Source organism: Chaetodon trifascialis, chromosome 8, assembly GCF_039877785.1.
Source record: "Chaetodon trifascialis isolate fChaTrf1 chromosome 8, fChaTrf1.hap1, whole genome shotgun sequence".
NCBI lineage: Eukaryota > Metazoa > Chordata > Actinopteri > Chaetodontiformes > Chaetodontidae > Chaetodon > Chaetodon trifascialis.
The window spans coordinates 11,574,515-11,598,802 of NC_092063.1; the positions used below are offsets into that span (position 1 = coordinate 11,574,515).

Sequence of the window (24,288 nt, forward strand, 5' to 3'; positions counted from 1 at the left end):
CAATGAAGAAAGACAGCTGATTTTAGAAGATAAAGATGCAAGTGAGCTTCTTTTTATTGAGATCTGATTTCGAGGGACAATATATACTTTTTTTTTTTTTTTCTGGCGCCCTGTGTTTCCAGTGTAGTTTGTGACCCAGCAACTAACAACTAGTTTTATTATATTATTATTATTATTTTATAATGATTGCATTCTCACATAATCTCAATAAATTTCACATCTCTTTTACGAATCTTTGTCACCCTCAAGTATTCATTTGTTCCTGATTGCCTGTTTTGCTCTGAGTATGATATTGATAAGGACTGAAGTCGAAGTGATATTGGTTATTGATTGAAAGCGTGACCTGAAAACTACAACTAAACTATTAAATTATTATGAAATTATTTTGAAAGCCGGAAGAGTGGCACAAAGACATTTAATGGTCTGTAAACAAGTCTGGTATACTGGTTTGGTGGCAGGGAGGCAACACCTTATAGTGAAACGTAACTGTGACTTAACCATGGGTGTGTTAGGGGGCACTAATCCGTCATTTTCTAAATCGAGAAGTCAGACGACGTGACAATTTCTATTTCCTTTACACATCGTCGACTGTGAATAACAAAACTTACGTATACTACGTTTAAGAACGTATTGGATGGATTTGTGGAAGTGAACGGCTAAAAAGTCCAGTGAGGTAAGTCAATAGTATGTACGATAGGCGCTGCTGTGCGTGGTTATGTTATTAAATGTGGTTTTAAGATATTCACGAGTTTAAATTAATCTAGAAGCCATTAGGAAAAGCATGAAGTACATTTTAAAAGTGAAATTGTATAGCCTTTCTTGAAACGAACTCCACGTCTCTGTAATGACGCACTCCTTATTTTTTTAATATAAACATAAGCCCTAGGTGTTCCTGAACGCATTACTCTAATGATAGTAATAAAAAGCTTTACTGTTATGTTATTGTTGTTGTTGTTATTATTATTAGTATAGCTTTATATATTACAGCACTGTTGTTATTCTTCTTTATGATTGTACGGAAGTTCTTTCATAGTCCATGTTTGCTCTTTCGAGCGAGCGATGGCGTCAAATCAAAACTGAAACTAAGTTTTTGAAGCGTGAGTGAAAACAATGACAGCAGTTAACTCGCTTTGAACTCCGCAACATTTATTTGATAACCTTAATTTGTTACTTTTTAATTACAATGAATCCCACTTCTGCTAGCTGCAACATTAAAGAGTTGAATTATTGTATAATTATGTTTGTTGGTACAAGATTGAAAACAATAATGCAAATTAGTATGTGAATTAATGTAAAACAAGACCAGTGGTTTCAGTCCTTTTATAATTATCGAGCTTACCTTCTGTACCCCGTCTGTTATTACTAATAATGTGACCCACAAACTCAACCTTAGCTAACTACAACTAGTCTATTATTAGCCCTTGTCTGCTGTCATTAAAAAGCAAATGTATGCACCAGATAGTCCCAAAATGTGACAATTGGACAGTCATCTACAGAAGCATCCTGTGGTGAGTCACACTGATTTCAGAGTCTGACGTGAGCTTGCGTTGCTGACTTTCCTACTAGACCAAGGATGGATGTTTGTGGAAAAGACGAGGAGGGCAGAGCAAGGTCTCCAGACTCCACCTGTCTGTCTCTGAAGAGTGACCACTCCAAAGACACTCCTCTTGGCTTCAGCAATCAACTTGGACTATTAAACACAAAGTACGAGTTGTCCTTATTCTCTTTGCTTCACGGAATAAATCAATCAATGTTTCATGTATTGCAGATTTCCTTTCACCTCTTCATGGATGCTCTGAACAGCCCTCAATTGTTTGTGACTGACTTTCCTATTAGGCCAAGAACAAATGTTTCTGGGGAAGACGAGGAGGACAGAGCAGGGTCTCCAGTCTCCACCTGTCTGTCCATGAAGAGTGACCAGTCCAAAGACACTCCTCTTGGCTTCAGCAATCAACCTGGACTATTAAACACAAAGTAAGAGTTCTTATTCTCTTTGCCTACTGTTGAACCATCAAATTTACAACAGAAAACAGACCTGTGTTCATATAATATGACAGAAAAAACTTGGTGTTTCCAGATCAGACTCCTCGTCATGCAGCTGTGTGCTTATGACTACAGGCTTTCATACCAAACTAAGCAAATTAGGACAGAAAACTGCTTGTGATTATACCTCGTTATGCCCCATATATATATTTATATTTGAGTCAGGGCACTCAGGACAAGGTTTTGACTCTTTTTTTTTTGCAAGGATATGCATTTTAGTTTGAAGGTGTGGCTCTGCTCACGTTGCTTAACTCACAACTCATAGAGCCATGGTTATACTGAAATATGTATTATAAGCAGGATCCAAAATTAGCCAGCTGATTCCCAGCTGAGTGGCAAAAGGCGTTCTCCGCCAGAGTCAGTAAACAATGAAATATTGTCCAGACAGGATGAGCTGAGTGTGGAGCAGAAGGTGAGAGCGCATTTCTGGATTAATTGTTCAGCTCACATTGCTCTCTGTACTGCTGGTGAAACTGGCCTCTTACTGGGTAGGAGGACACAAAATGGATGGTTGGGCCACAGTACACTCACCTGTTCTCCAGGACAATGAGAGATTGGTCTGGCTAAGATAATTAAGAAGGTAAGGGTCAAAAGCAAAATTATCTGACAAGGGGAAAACTGGGAATCCAAGGTACAAAGATCAAGTAAAGGTACAAACAGGAAGATCAGGCAGGCAAGCAATCTGGCAGAGAATGAGTTAAGAAGGGCCAGCATAAGTACTGTTAGGCTGATTGGAAAATTAGGGCCAGGTGAGGAAGGGGTTGGGTGGGCCAGGTGAGGTAAATGACAGGAAAAGGGTTACTGCAGGGTAGGAGGGAGTGGCTGGATCTGGAATGACAGAGAATTATATATATAGATATGTATATTAAGCCCACATGTACATGGGTATTTGTCAAAATTCAGCATTTTCTATATGTTTTGGCCTTTTGTTCACACAGATGTAGTTTTGGGTCACTGAAAATGGAGCTGCTTGTGGTTTGGCATGCTTTTGATGGTGTTTAAATTGTGTTTTGTGCTTTCATATGGACAGATGGAGATTTTGTTTTTTAAAACAGTGCGTGTAAGGACAGATTTTTTTTACTCATTTTTTTGAGAATGAAGGAGGAAATAAAATGTTTTAAGAAATACCTGTGCACATGTGGACTAGGGCTTAAATGACATGATAAATGTTATGAGGCGATAACCAGACATATCGGAAAGACAACATGATCGGAGAAGAAATTCACTAAGTAGGGAATACTCTGGAGTAGGGTGACCATCCCTTTATTGGTGCAGGGAGTATGCAACTCATAATTTACCCTACGTTTACACGTAGCAGGGTATTTTGGAAAACGGATATTTTGGCCTCTCCGTTTTCAAAAATAACATCGTGCACACAACATTGCTTTCAAAAATGTTGTCGTTTACATAAACCCAGATAAATACGCCGTCGAGCGCCATGATGATAACTATGCCAAACCTATGGGCGCGAGCGTAAACATAGGACATAGGACGTTAAGTATTTTCAGTCGCATGTTGTGACGTTTCGGAACCTAAAATGCCGTTTAACCCAGTTTACACGCCAAAACATAGCCAGCGTTTTCAGAAATCTCCACTTTGGCTGGAGATTTTAAAAACTCAGTTTGCGTGTAAACGAGAGGCCAAACCGCATGAAAACATATGCGTTTTCCCTAAGTGTAAACGTAGGCTAAATCTGGACTTGTCTTTTCAGTATACATACAGAGGTGGACAATATGGACAAAATTGCTTAAGATTGAGTCAGATCTGCATCCACAAATGAGAACACTCACAAAAGTGGAAGGAGTTGCTTTCCATTTACATCAGATTGATATATTCCTTCATCTTTACACTGAGTTACAGTTGATATTGTTAACAATAAATAAATGGTTTTGATTTTAAAAGAAAATGCCTTTATCTTCACAGAGAGCGGAAAAGGACTTATGGGGTCATCAAGGAGCAGGAGGTCCTGAGGGATCCAGAGTCTACAAACTGTGGGCACAGCTACTGCAGGCAACACATTGCCACTTGTGGGGAAGAATGGAAATCAGCTGGAGGTGTCTCATGTCCCCAGTGTGGAAAAAGATCCAGAAGTCTGGAAGTGCAGACACCCAGTCCAAAAAGGACTGAGCCATGTAGGTGTATAGAGTTTATAAAGCAAATCTTCTTGTGTCCCTGCAGTCACTTTCGTTGTCAGGCAGGTGAGTGTTGTTCACTGGTTCTGCTAGACCTCCAAAATCCAACACTAGCATCAGTGTCAGGATGTGGTTTTAGAGGTACTGCACAAATATTCCGTTGTTGGAGAACAGAAATCTTGGATCTCCTAAAACTTTAAAATATAAAAGTAAAGTAAGAAAGTAAGAAGAAAAGTGCTTCCTTAAAGGATGGGGAAGGGAGATAAATAAGAGTCTCTGGTGAGTCTATCAGGAAGTCCCAAAAAAGAAGTCTGAGAAAAAGAAGTCTCAGATGAAGCTCACTGTGTTTCATCTCTCTTAGTGGGCTAAAGCTAGAGGGACCTTGACCTACACACGTTATGCATTTAAAATCATACTTTCAAACATTAAAGCGGCAGATGTTGCAAATATGGTCATCACGTGTGTAAGCCACACAACACGCAGCTTCTGCTCTGCTATCATCCTGCTGCCATGCAGCGTTATCTTTATAAACAGGGTCTCTCCAGCTGGCTGGTGTGGGAAGTCCCCATACAAGCATTTCTTAGCATAAACACAGCTACTCATTTCTCAGAAGTAACACAGTTCAGTGTCAGAGACAGGTCTCTTATGTGCAGAGCAAAATGGCATTATGCACACAGACCTTTTAAACATTTGATGAGTGTCTTTTGAGTCTGTGAATTAAAGCAGTCAGTGTTTCTCTCCTTCCTATAGATCTCTGCACATGGAAGCTATTGCTAATGCTATATACTAATACTCTCTGCCACAACTGTGATGCCTGTGGACTCATCAAGTTGAAGGGAGAAACACTCACACACACTTTTCGAGAATCTCCCGAACTTAGTTTACCAGAAGAAGACTAGGAGAAGAATCAGAGTTACCACCAAGGCTTATATAAAAGCCCTTAATAGGTGCCTATAATGTGTAAGAGGAGGAAGACTATTATTTTATTTAACATTGTTCATAGTTGAGGATATATGAGATATAGTGTTTAGTATCAAATAATAGTGTGCTTTATCTGTATGTGCACATACATTTTATATATCTTTACTTAGTATGGTTGTTTATATTGAAGTGTTTGTTCATTTTCATTCATTGGGATGGAAAGGTCTGAGGGCATCTGGTGGACAGGTAGAGAATGGCAAGGAAGGGTGCTGGGGATGTGGCAATGTGGCTGAAAGGACCAGAGAGGCAAAATGGGAAAAAATCAACTGAGGCAGATGTGACACGTTGAAGTTACAACTGAACTTCTGATTTTTTTTTAGGAAGTGCAGTATAAGTCCTTAACCCTATTCATTCATTTTCTGCTTATCTTTCAGTCACTGGCAGTCTGCAGGAGATTTTAGACAAACATAAGATCAGTCTCAAAGAAAGATGCGAATTTGCACTAGAAGGAACTGCTGAAACAGGACCTCGAACCCACCTGAATAGGATCTACACTGAGCTGTACATCACTGAAGGACAGTGTGAAGGAATTAATAGCCAACATGAAGTATGGCAACTTGAGACAATGTCCAAAATGGAGATACTGCATGACACTCCAGTCAAATGCCATGACATCTTTAAGGTCTTACCTGGCCAAAAGATCAGAGTAGCTCTGACAAATGGCATTGCTGGCATTGGAAAAACCTTCTCAGTGCAGAAGTTCACTCTTGACTGGGCAGAGGGTGTGACAAGTCAAGATGTCAGCCTTGTGGTTCTGCTTTCTTTCCGGGAGATGAACTTGATCAAAGACAAGCAGTACAGCATTCTTAGGCTGATTCATGATTTTCATCCAACATTAAAAATGCTCACAGCAGAAAGTCTTGCTCTCTGTAAAGTTTTGTTCATCTTAGATGGCCTGGATGAAAGCAGGCTTTTGTTGGATTTCCGGAACAATGAAGTTGTGTCTGATGTCACCCAGACATCATCAGTCAACATGCTGTTAACAAACCTCATTAAGGGAAATCTGCTTCCTTTAGCTCTCCTCTGGATAACTTCCAGACCTGCAGCAGCCAGTCAGATCCCTCCTTCATATATTGACAGGATGACAGAAGTACGAGGATTCACAGATACTCAGAAGGAAGACTACTTCAGGAGGAGATTCAATGATGAACCAGTGTCCGACCGAATCATTTTGCATGTTAAGGAATCCAGGACCCTTTACATTATGTGTCAGATCCCTATTTTCTGTTGGATCATTGCTGTGGTTTTGGAACACATGTTGACCACCAACAAGAACGAGCTTCCCAAGACTCTGACTGAAATGTATTCACACTTTCTGTTGGTTCAGTTCAAGAGGAAGACGCAGAAGTATGATGAGGGGCATGAGATGATCCAACCAGAGCTGTTGCAGACTGACAGAGAAGTCCTTCTGAAGTTGGGGAGACTTGCATTTGAACATCTGGAAAAAGGGAACATCATGTTCTACCAAGAAGACTTGGACCGATGTGGTCTTGATGTCAGACAAGCCTTAGTCTTCTCAGGACTGTGCACAGAGATCTTCAAAAGAGAGTGTACACTCTTTCAAAAAATGATTTACTGCTTTGTTCATTTAAGTATACAGGAGTTCCTCGCTGCTGTGTACATGGTCCACTGTTACCTAAGCAAAAACATAGAAGTTCTGGCGACCTTCTTGGAAGAGGACTGGGGTAAGAATGGCAGAGAGCCAAGTCTGGATAACTTTCTTGGCAAAGTTGTGGACAAATCTCTGAACAGTGGAAATGGACACCTGGACCTCTTTGTTCGCTTCCTTCATGGCCTGTTAGAGTCCAAGCATCGTCTCTTAGGAGTTCTGCTGGGTTGGACGGTGACCAGTCCAGAAAGCATCCAGAGAGCAATAAACAATCTGAAAAAGATGAATGCTTATGATATCTCTCCTGACAGAAGCATCAACATCTTCCACTGTTTGATGGAGATGAAAGACCACTCAGTGCACGAGGAGATCCAAGAGTACCTGCAGTCAGACAACAGATCAGAGATGAAACTCACTAAGACTCATTGTTCAGCTCTTGCCTACATGCTACAGATGTCAGAAAAGGTTCTAGATGTGTTGGACCTGAAGAAGTACAACACTTCAGGTGATGGAAGACGGAGATTGCTCCCAGCTGTGAGAAACTGCAGAAATGCTCAGTAAGTCCAGATGTGAATATCAATAGTGTGAAGCCACCTTAACAAGCTGTTTCTCATACATGTGCAGTTTAAAATTTTTATGTACTTAATATATTGACTTTTATGAATTCTGTAAGGTAAAAAGGTCTGAAGCTGAGCTCTTTTTTAATCACATGTTTATTTAATAATTTGTAACTCATGTAAGTCATGATTAGCTCAATATACCCTAAAGTCTGATTCTGTTTCTACTTCAGTTGACTGTGTTTATAGCTGTGACTATAGCTATCTCCGCTGTAAACAGTAATCATTATCACTATTTACAAACAGTATTGCTATCACTCATACTAATGATAATTAATTGCAGTTAGCTCTAGCTCTGCTCTGTGTTTGTGTTGCTTTGGTTAATTATGACTTTGACTATGTATTTGCAGACTCTCTTGCTGTGGGCTCTCTGAGTGGCATTGTGGAGTTCTGTCCTCAGCTCTGATGTCCAACCCCTCCCATCTGCGAGAGTTGGACCTGAGTGAAAATGACTATCTTCTGGATTCAGGAGTGAAGCTGCTGTCTGTTGGACTGTCGAGTCCACACTGTAGGCTGGAGACTCTAAGGTCAGACAACTTTCAGACAGCTCTTCTTCTTCTCCTCCTCCTCCTCCTCTTTCTTCTTCCATATTCAAGTAGTCATCTTTTCACCTTGCATGTAGGTGACTGTATTTTTATTATGCTCTCATAACAATATTTATTTCTATGGAGCTTGGACTCTTTCTTTCTCTCTGCTTGTAACTGTATTGTATGACTTCTACTTATAGCAACATTGAGCCATAGATTTAGACACAAAGAGATCTGATTGAAAGGTGGGGTGAATTAATTTTGGAGAAAGATTGTTGCTTTGAAATTTAGCAAATGTCTCCGGTCGGTCTCTGTTCTGTGTGTGTGTGTGCTGATGTGTGTGTGTGTGTTTGTGCTGTTTGTTTATAGGCAGCCCTAGCTCATGCACACATAATCATGTTGTGAAGAGGAGGGATGGCAATATACCCCCGCCCTACCTTGTGTTAATCTCTGTCCTTCATTGTATTTTTCAGAACTGCAGTTTATCAGAGATTTGCTGTGATTATCTGGCATCTGCTCTGAAGTCCACCTCTTCCCATCTGAGAGAGCTGGACCTAAGTAACAACAACTATCTAAAGGATTCAGGGGTGAAGCTGCTGTCTGCTGGACTAGAGAGTCCACACTGCAGACTGGAGACTCTGAGGTTAGGCATTTTGTTAACCTTGTGCAATAATTAATTATTAATATTTCTTTCAAACAGTGGCATCTTCAATATGAGAGTCTTTTTAACCTGCTACTCTTTCAGGTTTAGGTGTTTGTAGTTGAGTGCGCAAGTTTAGTTTGAAACAGTAAAGAGTTTAGAGATGAATTTCTATCCAAAAATGTTTCCTTCAATAGCTATATTCTTTCTACTTCTTTAGATTAAGTTGCTGCAGGTTATCAGAGAGCTGCTGTGCATATTTAGCCTCAGCTCTGAAGTCCAACCCCTCCCATATGAGAGAGCTAAACCTGAGTAAAAACAAGCTGAAGGACTCGGGAGTAAATCTGCTATCTGTTGCACTGGAGAGTCCTGAATGTAAACTGAAGTTTCTGAGGTGAGTTCATGAGATCTTATATCTTTTTTTTCAGCAGATGGTGACTGGAAAATGATCTAAAGAATAAAGGGGAAATTCTTATTGTCATAGACGTTGGCTAACAGGCTCTGTAGGCTTTCATGCACTGTTTTGCGAGTGGTTAAGCAAAATTGCACTGTTGGTACAAGTAAAATTTCCAACCTGGAGCTCAATTCTGCAGAGCCATTCCATCAGAGTTCCGGCAAGATGTTTCTTCCCAGGCATTAGCCCCTTCATCTCCTCCCACATGGAGAGTGATGGAGCACTGAGTCATTCCCTTTTAGTGTTTCTCACCCCGGAGGTGGACAGTGAAGAATGCAGCAATATTATTAGTTTTGCTTGTCTGAAATTGTGTCCAGTCATCATATTAATTTGATTTTGCATTTTCAGCACTGTCAATAGTCATCACCTCTGATTGGCTGCCATGGTTTCAGAGTGTACAGTCACTACGTTTACATACAGTCAAGTAACCCTTTCATAAGTGGAATATCAGCAATAACCCGATTGCGCACGGCCATGTAAACACCAATAACCCTTTTGACAGGGTTTTTAAAAACCCGAATATGACCCCTAGGTTACTCCTTTTCTAACCCGAATTTTTGGTCATGTATACGCCTATCGGAATATCCCCATTGGATGGAACATTAATTTGTGTTCTGCGCATGTTCTATTCACAAGGAATCTTGGTCTTTTGAGTGCAGCTAGCATGGATATGGATGGCACAGCTCCAGCTCCATTTCCTATTTCTTCACATTCTCACCTTCCATTAGTGAAGAAAGTGAGACAGAATAGTGTCAAGTACTGGTGATGGGTCAGCACCAGCACCAAAGCACAAACGAAGGCGACTGCTACCGCAGTTGTTGTTGTTTTTGGATACAGGAAGAAGAAGCTGAAATGACGCGCATTGCGTCATGACGTTCTCCGTGTGTCGATATGTTGTCCGTGCGTAGCTGTTTTGATCGGGGTATCCCAATTGATTACCCCTGTTTGCTCACGCATGTAAACAGGTTATTCCGAATGTTTCAGAAACTGGAATGTTGACCATAACCTTTCACACCTTTAGTTCTGACTCCAAGAATACCAAGGTTCGGTAAGACCACCATTTAGACAGGCAGCAGTCGAGGGGTTTGGTGACCCTACCCTGATCAGTCCATGTTAAATTTAATGTGCTGCTCCACAGGAGTGAGTAGGGAAGTATGTAGAGCCTGTTGGAGAGGACTCTGCCTGTGCTAACTGAACTAAGGTTACAAACAAAGGGTTTTATTTAGTACTGCATATCAAATTTAATACAAATCCTACAATTACAGGGTTGATAGATGTGGGCTTACGGAAAACTGCTGTACGTCTTTGGCCTCTGCTCTCAAGTCCAACTCCTCCAGCCTGCGAGAGCTGGAACTGAGTAATAATGATCTACAGGATTCAGGAGCGAAGCTGCTGTGTGCAGGACTTGAGAGTCCACACTGTAGACTTGAAGCTCTGAGGTCAGTCATTCTGTTTTCAGTTTTACAATAACATGCATATTAAATATTACACTGACAATAGTTTTGATACACTGTAATGAAGGATAAAAGTATTGTGATCCACAATGGGCGAGTTCCTTACTGAGGCCATAAAGTACTTCATAGCATTGTTGAGCTACCTTAAATAATAAGGGATGAACAGCATTATCCATAGTAGTTCACTCTCAAGTCACAAATTCAACACATTATTGTTAAACTTTTGATCTAAACTTTTTGTAAAGGTACCAGAGGAATCCCTCAGCCATAAACTAGATCCGGCTGTGCAGCCTTCTCGTGTTCAGCGCATCAAAAAAGGAAATGAAATAAACATATAAATACTTTGCAATTCTCAATGCAGTATCAAAATTGAGATTTGGGAATTCAGTGAGGTTTGAATCAGACTTGAGTGAAATATTTATACATGAGAGCTTTTAGCATTAAAAAATGTGGCTGTTATGCAACATTCAGGCAGATATATGTATTTAGTGTCTGTGAAACTCTTGGCATCTTTAGTGTAACAGCACTGCCAGGAGGTGACTTTAAAATAAAAAAAAAACAAAGTTTTTTTCTTTTATGAAAGCCTGGATGTTTTCAATTAGCATTCAAACCTAGGAATAATGCATCCTCTAACTACATGCTTTATTCTTTTATTTAGGTTGAGGTGCTGCTGGTTGTCAGAGAGTTCCTGTGCTTCTCTTGCGTCAGCTTTAATGTCCATCCCCTCCAGTCTGAGAGAGCTTGACCTAAGTGAAAATGATCTACAGGATTCAGGAGTGAAGCTCCTGTCTGCTGGGTTGGAGAGTCCACACTGTAGACTGGAGACTCTGATGTAAGGAATTTATCTTTCTTCTGTGTGGAGCTCTAGATGAAGATAAGAAATAATTTTGTTAAGTAATGAACAAGGATCTGTTGTGTAGGATTTTGCAGTTAGATGTTATTTGAATGCTGTTCATGCATGATGTGGGTAAAAATGGGAAGTACCCTCATAAAATCCTCTAATCTCTGCAGATTGAAACGCTGTATGGTCACAGATGAAGGGTGTGCTTTTCTGGCATCAGCTCTGAAGTCCAACCCATCCTGTCTGCAAGAGCTGGACCTGAGTAAAAACAACCTGCAGGAATCAGCTGTGAAGCTGCTGTGTGACATCCAGGAGAGTCCAAACTATAGACTGGAAACTCTCAGGTTAGTAGTGTCTTTGAGTCAGTCTATGCTAGTTTCAGTAGTATTTTGAGAGTTGACATTTTAAATGGCTTCTTTCCCTCTTCAACATTGAGGAAAGACTGATGAGAAAGCAGCACCCAGAACCTTAATGTAATAAGAAGAGAAGATAAGAGACATACTTTATTAATCACTCCACATTACATGCATTACATTATATGCACACACGCCAAGCTTCTGTGAAATTAATTCCTCCGCATTTGACCCATCCTGGTCTTCTGTCCTCTACGGCAGACCAGGAGCGGTGGGCTGCCAGCCGACAGCGGCGCCCGGGGACCCAGCTCCTTCCCGTCACCATTGGTCAGGTGATGATCTTCTTGCATGTTTTTGGTGGGGGTTTTTAAGGAGGATACCTCAGGTGAACATGGGGAGAACATGCAAACTTCACACAGATGTGTATTAGATTTGAGATGCATATGATTTCTGTTAATTCCTACAGAATGGAAGAAATGGAGTAAACCTGGAGTGGTCCTCTGACTAAAAAGCATCTCATTATTGGCCATGAAGTATTGCTGTTTCTGGGGGTTGCCACAGTCACCACATCACTGCAACACTAAAGGTGTGTCTAATATAATCAGAGATGGGACACAGGATTTTGTACTAAATGCCCATTTTGTCTAGCATCTGTTCCTTAATTGAAATATCAGTCTGTCCTGATTGAGGGGGCCACAATGATTTCTGTTTCCTTAAAGCACAAAACTGCAAGCCTAAACATGACTTCACAAGACATTTCTCCCATCACTAGTTAGTCACTAGTTTAGTCAGTTTACATAGTCAGTGCTTTTTCAGCTATAGTGCATACAGAAAGTTTAACAAACATAATTATACTTTGCCAGGTCTGCTCATAGTTTGTTAGAGGAGTAGTTGATATTTTGTGAAATACACTGAGGGCGAGTTCACCAGATGAGCAGATTAATTTAGCATAGCTTTGCACAAATACTGGAAAGAGCTAGTGTGGTTCTACCCTGTGTTAACTTCGTGGTGAGCCATTGACAGACAACCAGCGGAGAAATAGCTCGGGACATGACCTCTCCGTGAAATGGCAAACTGTCATTGTTAATCTTTGTGCATTTTTTGTACAGATTAAACAAAGAAATATAGCGTGTTACTTCCTGAACTTCATACGTGATGGATTAATACATCCAGTTTACGTAACTGCTACTTCCATGCTTTTTAAGTGAAATGAATGTTTACTGCTTATAGTTTGTTAAATGGAGTCTTTCCTCAGTGTTTAATTATTAATTTATTTTCCTGGTGCCAGTGTGGATAAAATATGTACGCAAGTAAAACCTATTTTGATTAAGAAAGTAATAGAAAACACTATGTTATCCCTCAAGCAGCCACATCTGCCTACCTACATACTGAATGTAACCAGTCAGCTTTGTACTGTATTTGTAATGACATTAATAACAACACTGGAGGACTACATCTCACCTGACCAGTGTGCTGCAAAGCCTTAAAAACTGTTTCCACGAGAGAAAACAAACAATTTTACAAAATTATTGAAAAAAGTAATTTTTTCAATATTTTAATATTTATTTTAAAGAGCATGAAACATCTCTGCACTAAAACATGCCATGCACTACACTGACTTTGTCCCTAAATGGCGTATTAAACCCTCAACTGTTCACTCCAGTTCACTCCAATCAGAATGAAACAATCTGATACTCAATCATCATTTTCTGCTTTCTATCCAGATTACTCCTAGGCCTGATAACAAAAGGCTACCAAATGTCCCCAGAGCTTGGCTTCAAGTGAAGGGAAACTGTGCATTCACTCTCCGTTGAAGGAGAGGTTCACAGTTTTTGTGTCTTCAAAAAGTAGTCACAGTTCACATTTCAACGTATTGTTCTGCTAATTGCAATCATTTCTCCTGGCAATAAAAAGATCTTCCTCAAATGTAAGTGATGGAGGACATTTTTTTTGCAGAACTAGCCTATATTCCAAAGTCAAGGCTTCAGCAGACAAATCAAATGGATAGTCCAAAGTCTTTTTTTCCAGTACATAGTCCCCGACTGAAGAGCGGATCATCAGCGCGACCAGTCCCTCAACCCTGGGACCGTAGACAGATCTGCATATTTGATTTGGCACTTTTTACAATGGAGGCCCTTCCTGGTTTATGTTTCCATGTTTATCCAGGCTTGGGACTGCTGAAGTCTTAAATAAACCTCAGATAACCTTTGGAATACAGTTTTGCCCAGGCTGCAGACTTTGATGTGTTACTTCATCTAATTCAATTAAAAAAAAACCTAGAAAATGATTCACATACTCTCTTTTCGCTCACTTTTTTTGGACTGATGGGGTTTTTTTTCTATTATACTTTCTGTGTGAAACTGTTTCATTGTATGCTGTTAATAACTTGTTTGATGTATTATTCTCATTTGTTAGAGGATTTAAAAAATATTATATACTGCATTACTATTTGGGGAGTTTGTCTTTCCTATTTATGCCTTTATATTGTAATAACAACCCACACAGAGAAATTCAGGATAAACCTGTGACCAGTAGAGTTATTTATGCACTTCAGTGCCTGATGTGTGTGGGGGAAAACAAAGCAACAACTCTAAATTTGGATGTCAGAAAACAAAAGAGTTATTAGGACACAAAATCTGACTTCCCTCTCAATGAAACATTTCCTGCAACACATCTGTGGTCTAAACGGAGAGAATGTTGCCCTCTGGTGTTTAAGAGCTGTAATTACAGGAGGACACAGCTGACAAAGAGTTTAATTTTCAAACTGTTTTCAACACCTTTCAGTGGGGATAGCATTCACATTTCCCATATCCTTTTGGTAGGTTTACATTCTTTCAAAAACATTTTCACACAATCAAGCAAAACAAAACAACCGCCTAGGAGGCAAGTTTGATGAGGCTGTGTCACATTTTGGTATGAGGAGTCATTTTACAGAACATTTTAAACGGTATCCCAAATAGACATTAAAATGTTGCACAGATCCATGAGGTGAAAACAAATAAACAACCCAAACAAAAATAAACAGTGGTCAAGCTGAGCAACTTGCCGTAAGAATAAATAAAGTACTCTATAACACATTCACCCAGAAAAACACCTCTGAAAAATAAATACCAAGTAAGAATAAAAATTTCAAATAACTCCACAAGTAAAAACAAACGCTCATTTTAAATGTCAGAAAATGATTCTGTCGACTACCTTTTGACATGTTTCTCTTAAAAGCTGAATAAAAGAAAACCCTGTGAAAACACTGCCCTGAAATATATATATATATATTGTGCATGCAGAGAGTAAAACATCTTGATTGATCATGATGAACTGTTCATAAAGAACACACATGATAGCTTCAAATGGAAAGGGGCGTAAAATGAAACCTGATCATAAACGATCAAAGTAAATCGAAAGCAAATTATAAAAACAAACTATTGAAGGGGGACCTATGTCTGTAGAAACCCTGAGTGCGGGCCCTGAAAGAATGTGCATTCATGAATCCCCTTTATTTCTTCTTGGTGGAAAAACTGAGCTTCGAAGCCAATTAACCATGCTCATCAACACACTCACCTCATAGAAAACAGACCTTTCACTCATCTACCAAATGTGTGCCACAGGGAGATGTCAAAATTTGTCAGAAAGCCGAGTTTTGGCTTTCTTTTGTCCATTTAGCTGGGTGAAGTTTACTTGTCTGGAGCTGCCGCCTTTATCATCTTCGCCCTTCTTGTTCGACCAGCTTTCTTTCAGAGGCGTCAGCTCAGGCGCTATTATGTCTCCATCCTGTGATTGAGTAAAAACAAGAGAAACGTAACCAGCGTTTTATATGAGAGACAATTCAACAGTGCTATTCTCTTGGCAGTGCATGATGTACAAACACACATTCGAACACTTTGCAGCCTTTCTACAGATTTCTTTCAGGTCTTTTATTACCTCAAAGTATTCCTGAACGTAATAACTATCGGTTCTGCAGATTTGCTCTGGCTACAACAATGAGGCAGCAGTTGGTGCACCTTATTCCCAACACTACTTGTTTGTTAAAAAAGTGTGTAGTTTTTTTTACATTTGTAATGTATATCTTTAAGCCCTAACATGGCAAAGGTATTTCTAACCACATAAAACACCCACAATGCAAATTCTTGTGTTTGACAAGCATTTTAAATCAGTTTACCAGCACCAGCTGTCACTGCTCCCTCTGCAGGCTGCTGAAATGTGCATCCTATCACCACTGTGCTCTTGGCATGCTCATTATGTTGCTCCACAGTGCTACTTGTGCTCTACATTTATCTCTAGAGGTAGCGGCAAAGTACCTGCCACATGTTCAGCAACCAACATTATCACTGTACAATTCTTGACTTGAGCGCAGGAGTATTACCCGAGGCTTTGAGAAGTCCATGTTCATGCACCACTGGACAAACTGCTTCTTGGCCGCCTCCAGACTCCTGTCATCCGTCTTCTTGCAGTAGACCCTGATCTGCTGCTCGGCAAACTGCTCCGGAAGCAGTTTAGACACCTGACAAGAATGAGAGCAGCACAGAGTTCATTCTGAGGCATATGCTGGAAACACAGGCAGCGACGAACGGCTGTTTAAATGTGAGAGAAGCTCATGCGCAGAAATATTAAGATTTGAATTATGTGGCCTTCAGTTGTGACCTGGTTTTTGCAAATCTGGATGGCTGTGTTTGGGTCGTCCTTGCAATAGAAACGGACATTGTTGATGGGGTTCTTTTCCTTCATCCCATAGTCCATCAAAATGACCTAAAAGAGAAGGGGAGAAGGGGAAGGCCTTAGCTGGAGCTGAAATACTAAATAAAAACACAAAAAGAAGATTTTGGAGCTATGAGAAAAAGGACTGCATTAGAGTCTTTCAATTAAGAACTCACGCTAACTACAAAGTCCTCTGGCTCCAGACGGACACCCTGGGCGCCAGTCTGAGGGACGGTATTAGCCAAAACTGCTTCCCAGGAGCGAATCTCTTCCTTATAGAGGAGAAAGAGCAAGAAGAAAAGGGGTCAACAGGTCAACATTTGACCAAACCTGCCTCAAATCTGATCTTTGCGATCTCCAGTATTTTTGTGCACAGGGAGTTCATTGGCTTCATCGAAACATATACAATGAGTCTGAAATGATCAGTCAACAGAAAACTAAATGTCAGCTATTCTGACAATCGATTTATTGTTAAGATAAATAATACAGATACAGATATGATTGCTCAATTGATCATTAAGATTACTGTTAGCTGCAGCACTACATGAAAACTCAAAGCATCTTCATCTAACATCCAGCATTAGCATACAGCCATAAAAAGACACAAACACACACCTGGGTAACATCCATGGGTTTGTTTGCCTGGGTTTGGCCCAAACACTTATAGAGGCGTCGACAGACGATGTTGCGCAGAATCTTCCTCGCCTCAGCCAGCTCCGGGGAGGAGGAGTTCAATATTTGTTCAAACACATGATCTACAGGACAAATGGGAAATGAGTCAGGCTCAAATAATAGCACAGGACGCAGACTTCAAATCACCTTAACATATCCAACATACAGAGAAATGTCACTGAAACAGGTTGTGAGGTAAAAACAGTTACAAAAAGTCTCATTTTACGATGAATTTCATTCATTTTTATTCATCTCACTGTGTTTCAGTGGGGTTTCAAATAATTTGTGCATTAAATGACTATTCTTTCTACATAGTTCAAGACTGATAGCGTATAATATAAAAAGTGATTCATTAGTTTGAACTTGTTTTCATGAAAGCAGGACGATCCCTAAACATGTTTACTGCTCATCACACTGCTCACAGCTGGTGAAGGGCAGAACATTTATTGCACACAGCGGTAGCGACACACCTGTCAGCTTGGTGTAGGCCTCCATGTCGTCTATGGCTGTGGAGAGAGTGAACATCTTCCCGCCTGAGCCTTCAAAATGGATGTGCTTGTCTGCTTCTAAAAAGGCCTCCGTGATCCTGGATGATCACACCCAACATTATGACCACATTTTGCTGCGAAGCCATGCATGAATCACGAAGCAAAGGAAGCAAGCCGCAGCAGAGCGATTAGCTACTCACATGGTCTCGATGATGTTGCCCACTTTGTGCTGGTAAGCTCTTCTGTGGAGAGAGTTCCTTGTGTGGAACATGTCATACAGGTTGCCCACTTCCTGTTGCAAGAATTACCTGCATTTTAGTCACAACTAATCATCGAAATGGATTGTTTTAACGCCCGATTAAAAGGCAGGAGTAACATTGGCAGCACCTTGTCTCTGACGCAGATCTGCTTCTGCCCGTCTGCCTCACACACTCTGGCAAACTTCAGGAAGCGGCGATAGTCAAAGTTGTTCTGGATGCCCAGGTGGTAGCAGTCCCTGAGAAGACAGAGTGGAGAAGTATGTGGAAAGATGGGTAATTAAAGAGAAAAATCTGATTGTTTAATATATGAATTGGGAAATTATGATCAACAAGCCTCACCTGGCAAAGTAGTCCCACTTGTCCACATCAATGCCGTTTCTTTTGTTGGCCACGATTTCATAGAGGAAAGATTTGTCTTCTGGACGGCCTTTATATGGCCACTGTGGAGAAGACAAACAGCAGTGTCATTCGATTCAGCTTTATGAGCCAAGTATGATTGAGCATAAAAGGAATGTGACTGTTTTTGTACAATGTGCAGGAAGACACACGCAGACATGCAGCTAAAACAAAGTCAGCAAAGCTAAATGAATCTAAGAAATGAAATTTTGTCCCGTTTTAAGAGACGGCAGAATTTTAAAAACATCTGTTGTGCTGTTATCAGCTGCTGTGTGACTGAACAAACTGAGACTTTGGAAAACAAATAGAAAAGAAAAAAGCCAGAAGCTTCTGCTCCATGAAATCCAGTTATCATCTGCATTTAATACACTTTTTTTCATCATATTGTGGCAAAAGACTGACCAGAGACTGCTAAATACGGAGCCTGGAGTCTGCCTACACAGGGCCAGCAGTGAGCTGCTACCACAGATATCTCTCGCCAGCTTCCACTTTTACGTGATCATATGGCTCTGATTTTTCCTAAATTATGCATTTTTTCAATTCCAACTTCTTAAAATCATACAGACAGAAGCAGTGTATTCATATTTTCCTGAATGTTGTGTCATACCTAATGTCTGGCTGATGTTTTGAGACTGAGTAACAACCACCTTCACACTGAAAACCATGAACAAGTTTGTCTGGTTACAGTAGTGTAAGAGTGTGTGAGAATCCAAGGCATGTTTGAAGAACTACTGCACAATGATGCTACAGAACTGGTACCTTCTGCCCTGCATTAGAGACCAGCGGTCCACCAATCTGTTCCTTGATGAAGTCCAGGTCCTCGGGCAGCACCAGGCCGTGATGCTCCATCACCGGCTTCAGGTGATTGTCTTCCACCAGGTAGTCAAACATGTCTAGAGAGGCCTTCTCGTGCTGTAACAGAAACAGACTCATTATATTAACACAGGAACGTGAGTGGCCGTAATGTGAAAATGAAAGCACAGTGACTCATTAATCAAATAGAAAGACCTTATCTCAGCTGAAACAAGCTGGATGAAAAACATGAATGCTTGTCTTATCTGTGTTTATCACAAAGGTGGTCTGCGGTTCTAACTTACATAACGGCCATGTGCTAAGAAGCTCTTATCAGTGATTCATTATGAACAGTACAATCATGACCCTCAGCTGTCATGCTTACTGCTCAGGTGGCCATAATTGCTTTTTACAGCAGCCTTGAATGACAGTAATTACAACGGTCATTCAAAAAAAAAAAAAGATGCTGTAGCTTCAGGAATTAGTCAACCAATTTCGAGGAGGAATGTCCTTGTAGTGCCAAGGAGGGAGTTTCATCGGTAGGTGAGAGGATTAATGCAGATCTTTCCAGCATACTTAGGGGTTAAGATCTATTTGACTCTGGCTTGGCTGTAGTGAACTTCACTTAACAGCACTCAAGCTGTAATGATCAGTGCAGTGGCTGACTAAGTGAGAGCTCCAGGCCTTTTCCAGTTTCCAGCCCACAGATGTGCACATCTGAGTATGCTGAGTATAAGTATGGTGTGAATCAAAGGATGTTTATTTGCTTTTCCTTGTTTTCCGATAGAGCTGCAACCACTAATCGATCAGTTGTCGACTATCAAATTAATCTCAATGGCATGCTCATGTCATGGCAGCTCTTTTGATAATCAATAAACATACTTAAATGTGAATATTTTCTTTTTTTTTTCACTCCTCTGTGACAGTAAACTGATTATCTTTGCGTTGCGGACAAAACAAAACATCTCAGGACGTCGTCTTGGGCTTTGTGAAACCCATTTTCGGACAACCGATCAATCAATCAAGAAGAAAACAGTCAACAGATTACTCGAAAATGAAAGTTAACATTAGTCCCTGCCCTAACTGCCAAATTGTTTTCTGGTGAATCATAACAGCGGTTTGAAACCTTGGCACAGCAGCACATGCCAACAACACGTGGACTTTCTTTGGCTTTGGCTCTCTAGAACAAGAAGAAAAATATAAATCACAGTTCCTTTATTATCAAGTATGTTTTAATCTCCATCTTATTAAACATACATTTTGTATCCCTGTTGTGAATACTCATTCCATCTCTTTTGTATGTGAAGCACTATGAGCTGCATTTCTTGTATGAAAGGTGTTACGCAAATCAAACTTATTGTTATTATTATCATATTACCTTCCAGTTAATTTCCGGACGTGCTTGGGGGATGAACTTCCCATCAAACATATGGGAGAAAGGCCCATGTCCTGGAAGGGGCGGATGGGTGCATACAGAAAAAAAGTTATTGATTTTGTTGGGTGGAAAGCAGAAGATAATGAAGAGCAAAACTTCGGCTTCCGTTCTCACCTCATGCCCAAACCTGAACCGTGCGAGCACCTGCGTAACACTCACCCAAGTCATGGCAGAGCCCGGCGATCTGCACACAGAGGATGTCTCTGCGAGAGATGAGGAGCTCTGGCTGCCTCTCATTCAGAGCTTGTACCAGTCGTCTGGCTAAGTGGCCCACCCTGCACCGGCACACAACCAATCAACTCACACCATGCAAGAAATACCATGAAAACATCACAAAGCACGTTCAGGTCGTCTGCGAGGGGATGATTTTCTGGTGATGTGCTGCAGGCCTCGCCACACTGATGCAGGGTCTGTAGCTGAAAACCTGAGATTTGACGATTTGGTATGGCGGATCTTTGCTACTCTGAGCTCCTTTGTGAGTGTGTTTGTTCACACTTCTGTAGGCCTCCTGCTTGGCCTGACGGCACTGCCTGAGTTTAGCTGTAAAAATGATGACTGAGGAAAAACATGCTGTATCAGCGAGCCACCTTTTGTTAAACCTCTGTCACTTTGGCGACAGCGTCTGGCCTCACCAGTTAATGCCGGTGTACGTGAGCATGTGATGGCATGAGTTTTAATGTGCCCTCCCCTTGGTTTTACTGCTTTATAAACGTATGCAAAGCCTCATGATACACCCAAATGAAGAACCACTGTGTGTAACCCAGGACATACCCAATGCAGTGTTCAAAGCGGTTGTGGGAAGCTCCCGGGAAAACAAAGTAGGTCCCTCCAAGCTGCTTGAGGTTTCGCAATCTCTGGAACTGAGGTGTGTCAATGATTTTGATGAGCAGAGGGTGTAACTCCACATGCCCGTGGATGGGATCATTGAACACCTGGCAGGAGGCAGGATAACAAACAGGTCAATTAGAAAACCAAGGCAGGTCAGTGAGCCCATCCCTGGAAACACTAAATATCACCCTTAAGGGATGTAGGAACTAGTCGTTCTTCATTTCACACCACACAGTCTACCACTTAGACAGTTATCTTTCAGCTTGTAACCATCATTTCTCTTTTTTCCCCAGCTGAGGGCCAAAAGAGGAGATAAACGAAAAGAACAATCTTCTGTTTCACGCAATGACCTTCATATCTTAACATTCCTTGCTGTTTATCCTACAAGTTCCTAATCTTTATTATGTCTCTACAGTGATTCAGTCCATACCTTACTTCGCTCTGCCTCAATCTGCCACAGCTTCCTGAGGCTGTGCAGGACCCGCAGACGGTCACCAAGGCGCCTAGACAAAATTAAAAATTTGAAAAAAATAAAAATAATTAAAAAAGGTGTGCCATGTGCTCTTGCCCTTCTTTGACACTACTCTTAGTAGCTTGGGTCACATTTCCTCCTACTCAATTTTCACATGAGGGCAAACTTACTGTATGCCAATCGTCTCCAGATCAGCATCCTTGAGATACCGCAGCCCGACTCCTGTGACTCCTTGTGCTGTAACAGAGCAAACATGACGGTTTAGATGCTGGTTTAGCTCTGCAGTATGTCACATGTGACAGCAGGTCGGCTGCACATACTTTCACCTGTGTGATAATATGAGCAGCTCTCACCTGACTGACTGTATGTAGATGACACACTGTCAGAAAACCAACCTCTAAATGTTTCTTCCCATTCTCCGAGACCCTCTCTTCGAAGGTATCCACACGTTTCCTCCACTCCCCATCGCATGTAGTCCGAGTCCTGCAGCCGGTCCACTGCCACTCTTTTCTCCGGTGTTTTGAAGCCGTCACAAGGGGTCAAAAGTGCGTTTGCCGGTCGTTTTCTGCTCTCCATATTGATCTGACAAACAGGCGATAATGTGGGTTAGTCAGAGAAGTAGAGTCCTGCAAGATTACTGCCGGTAATGTTTCCCACGTCGACTGCAACAGCTGATTGGGTAGCTCTGCACAGAAGACACTGAGGCGGTGAAAAATACCCGGGTTTTGTGTTAATGCTAGGTGCGTCAAGTCGAACCGAAACATAAACAAGGTTTCCGGCCACTGTTTTCAAAATAAAAGTCTGTTGAGCCCTTGACGGCTCAATAAAACCAGGGCTGTATCATACAAAACGTAGCCAGGAAATACTGAGCTCACGAGCTACCACACCCTCAAAAATGTTTTATGTCGAGTTATCATGTTTTTGTTTAGTTGTATTTGTTTTATGTGAAAATATATTGCATGTTAATGTTATTCCCTGACATCAAAGTGGAAAGGCTGTTTCAAAGCCACAAGAATAAAGTTGCAACAGGGATATTTTGATATTTAATGTCATTATCTCAAGATCACAAGTAAATTATGCCTTTTTTTTTTTTAATTGAAAATGAGATTTGTTTTCTCAACCTGTTATGATAAGAAAATAAAGATTGTTTTCTCATATTACCCGCAGTGTTTATCAGGAGTGTCATGCTAGCATTCGATAGGTACTCATTTCACGATCAACCTACCAGACTGTACTTCAATCCTACTTATTTCTACACATACTTTATTGTGTTATTCAAACACTCAATAGTGTGAGTAGTTTCTTTTCCAATTCTTCCATGCCAAGTGGAATTATTTTGGTTGTAGACTACTGAAAAGTAACATATCTGACATATCGAACAGTAATCTGTTGAGCTGGGTTGTTTATCAGCATCAGTAAACGCCCAAAAATTTTTTTATTATCTTAATCGCCACGAAAACGACTTACTTCCGGTATAATACTAGCTTCGTGCGGGAGTCTTGACGCAGGTCGCTCCTCTTTGATTGGCACACGGAGGGTGGAGCCAAATATAGCAGAGCGAACGAGTCGTTGACGTCAAAACCCCGGAAGAGGACAGGACATTACAGATAACCATAGACATCATAGACATATATTATGTCTATGATAGACATATGTACGTAGACGCCTCATTGACTGCCGCTTCCTATTGGAACTGACGTTCAGCGCGGCCGCCATCTTGGATGGGTCTCCCATGCGCCCCCAGTGCATTTATTTCTACGGAGGAAGGTGTATGTCCAACTACAATAATCAATCATAATCAATCTTTTTACCCGATTTTCACACGGTTTGGTTTGTTACAAATGGCAGAGATGTAGTTATGACACAGGACGCTGTCACACATTAAAAACACGTGCTTGATGCTGAAATACTTTGTTAAAGAGCAGAATACAGACATATGGTATGGCATATTAATAAATGTATAAATTAATCAATTTTATATTTTAATAAAGAAACATTTTGATTTTTCATTTGAATTTATTTCACTCTCTCTCCCTCTCTCTCTCTCTCTCTCTCTCTCTCTCTCTCTCTCTCTCTCTCTCTCTCACACACACACACACACACACACACACACACACACACACACACACACACACACAAAATCATGACCCTTCAGTACACACCAATAACACAAGAATTTCTTCATTTTTGTTTTTGCACGCTGAGTATTTTTAATGTAAAGTTAGGCACATGCACGCGTGCGCGCACACACAACACACATACAAAAACCAGACATCTCACATAACCTGTTGACATGCGTGTTAAAGTTTGAGTAAGTTTTTTTACTCAGTTGTGTTGGAATAAAACTTCACCAAAACAAACTGTCGAAACGAGGAAGGTTTTTTTCTTTTTAGCCAACTCATCATGTGTGTCGGCCCACAGTCCACTGCTGCTTTCAAACACACACATGTACACAAACACACACCTTCTGGCCTGACATGTCTAAATTTAAACAACTGTTCACAGCTTTAGGATGACAAAGATTCCACAATAGTCTGGACTGAAACTGCTGATGTTTGTGATATACACTGATTTTAACACATACATACATACATACCTACCT

At 40.8% G+C, this 24,288-nt stretch overlaps 2 protein-coding genes across 2 annotated transcripts; one reads left to right on the forward strand and one right to left on the reverse strand.

Moving 5' to 3' along the window:
* The first annotated feature begins 634 nt into the window (after positions 1 to 634).
* LOC139334782 (NACHT, LRR and PYD domains-containing protein 12-like) lies at positions 635 to 12,265 on the forward strand. Its single transcript, XM_070967947.1, has 12 exons — positions 635 to 673; positions 1,567 to 1,704; positions 1,837 to 1,974; positions 3,967 to 4,175; positions 5,531 to 7,322; positions 7,733 to 7,910; positions 8,377 to 8,552; positions 8,770 to 8,943; positions 10,269 to 10,442; positions 11,116 to 11,289; positions 11,469 to 11,642; positions 12,118 to 12,265. Exons 2-12 carry the CDS (start codon positions 1,574 to 1,576, stop codon positions 12,134 to 12,136), a joined length of 3,339 nt encoding a protein of 1,112 aa, XP_070824048.1. The 5' UTR covers positions 635 to 673; positions 1,567 to 1,573; the 3' UTR covers positions 12,137 to 12,265.
* Positions 12,266 to 14,349: 2,084 nt separating this feature from the next.
* Positions 14,350 to 22,428, reverse strand: LOC139335638 (deoxynucleoside triphosphate triphosphohydrolase SAMHD1-like). Its single transcript, XM_070969343.1, has 16 exons — positions 22,082 to 22,428; positions 21,857 to 21,923; positions 21,645 to 21,717; positions 21,158 to 21,318; positions 20,546 to 20,661; positions 20,330 to 20,400; positions 18,919 to 19,071; positions 18,103 to 18,203; positions 17,891 to 17,999; positions 17,704 to 17,795; positions 17,486 to 17,601; positions 16,959 to 17,098; positions 16,520 to 16,615; positions 16,290 to 16,394; positions 16,012 to 16,149; positions 14,350 to 15,419 (listed from the first exon to the last, which is right to left on the reverse strand). Exons 1-16 carry the CDS (start codon positions 22,260 to 22,262, stop codon positions 15,264 to 15,266), a joined length of 1,875 nt encoding a protein of 624 aa, XP_070825444.1. The 5' UTR covers positions 22,263 to 22,428; the 3' UTR covers positions 14,350 to 15,263.
* Between the last annotated feature and the right edge of the window lie 1,860 nt (positions 22,429 to 24,288).